Source organism: Plasmopara halstedii, assembly GCF_900000015.1.
Source record: "Plasmopara halstedii genome assembly, contig: Scaffold_289, whole genome shotgun sequence".
NCBI lineage: Eukaryota > Oomycota > Peronosporomycetes > Peronosporales > Peronosporaceae > Plasmopara > Plasmopara halstedii.
The window spans coordinates 636942-637410 of record NW_020187210.1 but is presented as its reverse complement, the minus strand read 5'-3'; the positions used below and the strand labels follow the sequence as shown (position 1 = coordinate 637410).

The 469-nt window shown below is 51.8% G+C and overlaps 1 protein-coding gene across 1 annotated transcript in view; it reads left to right on the top strand.

Annotated features, from left to right (window-relative positions):
• Window positions 1-150: 150 nt before the first annotated feature.
• The window catches only part of PHALS_05413 (uncharacterized protein), a gene marked incomplete at both ends in the record, with an annotated part of 561 nt that continues 242 nt past the window's right edge, over window positions 151-469 (top strand). The window contains one exon of the mRNA XM_024722982.1: window positions 151-396. Within this exon, the coding sequence (XP_024574004.1) occupies window positions 151-396 (246 nt within the window). The remainder of the gene's footprint in view (window positions 397-469) is intronic.

The following is a 469-nucleotide window of genomic DNA, read 5'->3' as shown; positions in this document are numbered from 1 at the left end:
CCGTCCATACGGCGGCAATCGTAAACGGTCTTCAGCAACAGGGGAAAGGGAAACAACGAGGAGTTTGATTCGGAACAAGTGAGACAAAATCTGAGAGAGCAGGATGCACTACGCGAGCAGCTCGAACAGCTAGCCCTCAAGAGACAAGAGATGGCCGAGCAAGCGAAAGCAGCTCATAGGGCTTTCCAGATTGCAAAAGCGAAGGCACTCAAGGTACAGAAGGTGTTGAACAAGCACCAGGCTGGGGCCTCCAAGTATCAAACACCGAATGAAGACGACAGGGGCGCTAAAGGTGAACCTCCGGTTCACGATACGGGGTTGATAGCACAGGAAGAAGTTATCAAGGAGAAGGCAGCAACAGTCGCCCGAGATGTTCATCTATTTGACGCCTTCACAGTACAACGGCGTGAAATCGATGAACATCTCGGGCAAGCGGACGCCAAGCCAACTGAGAGAGCTAACGAGAAAA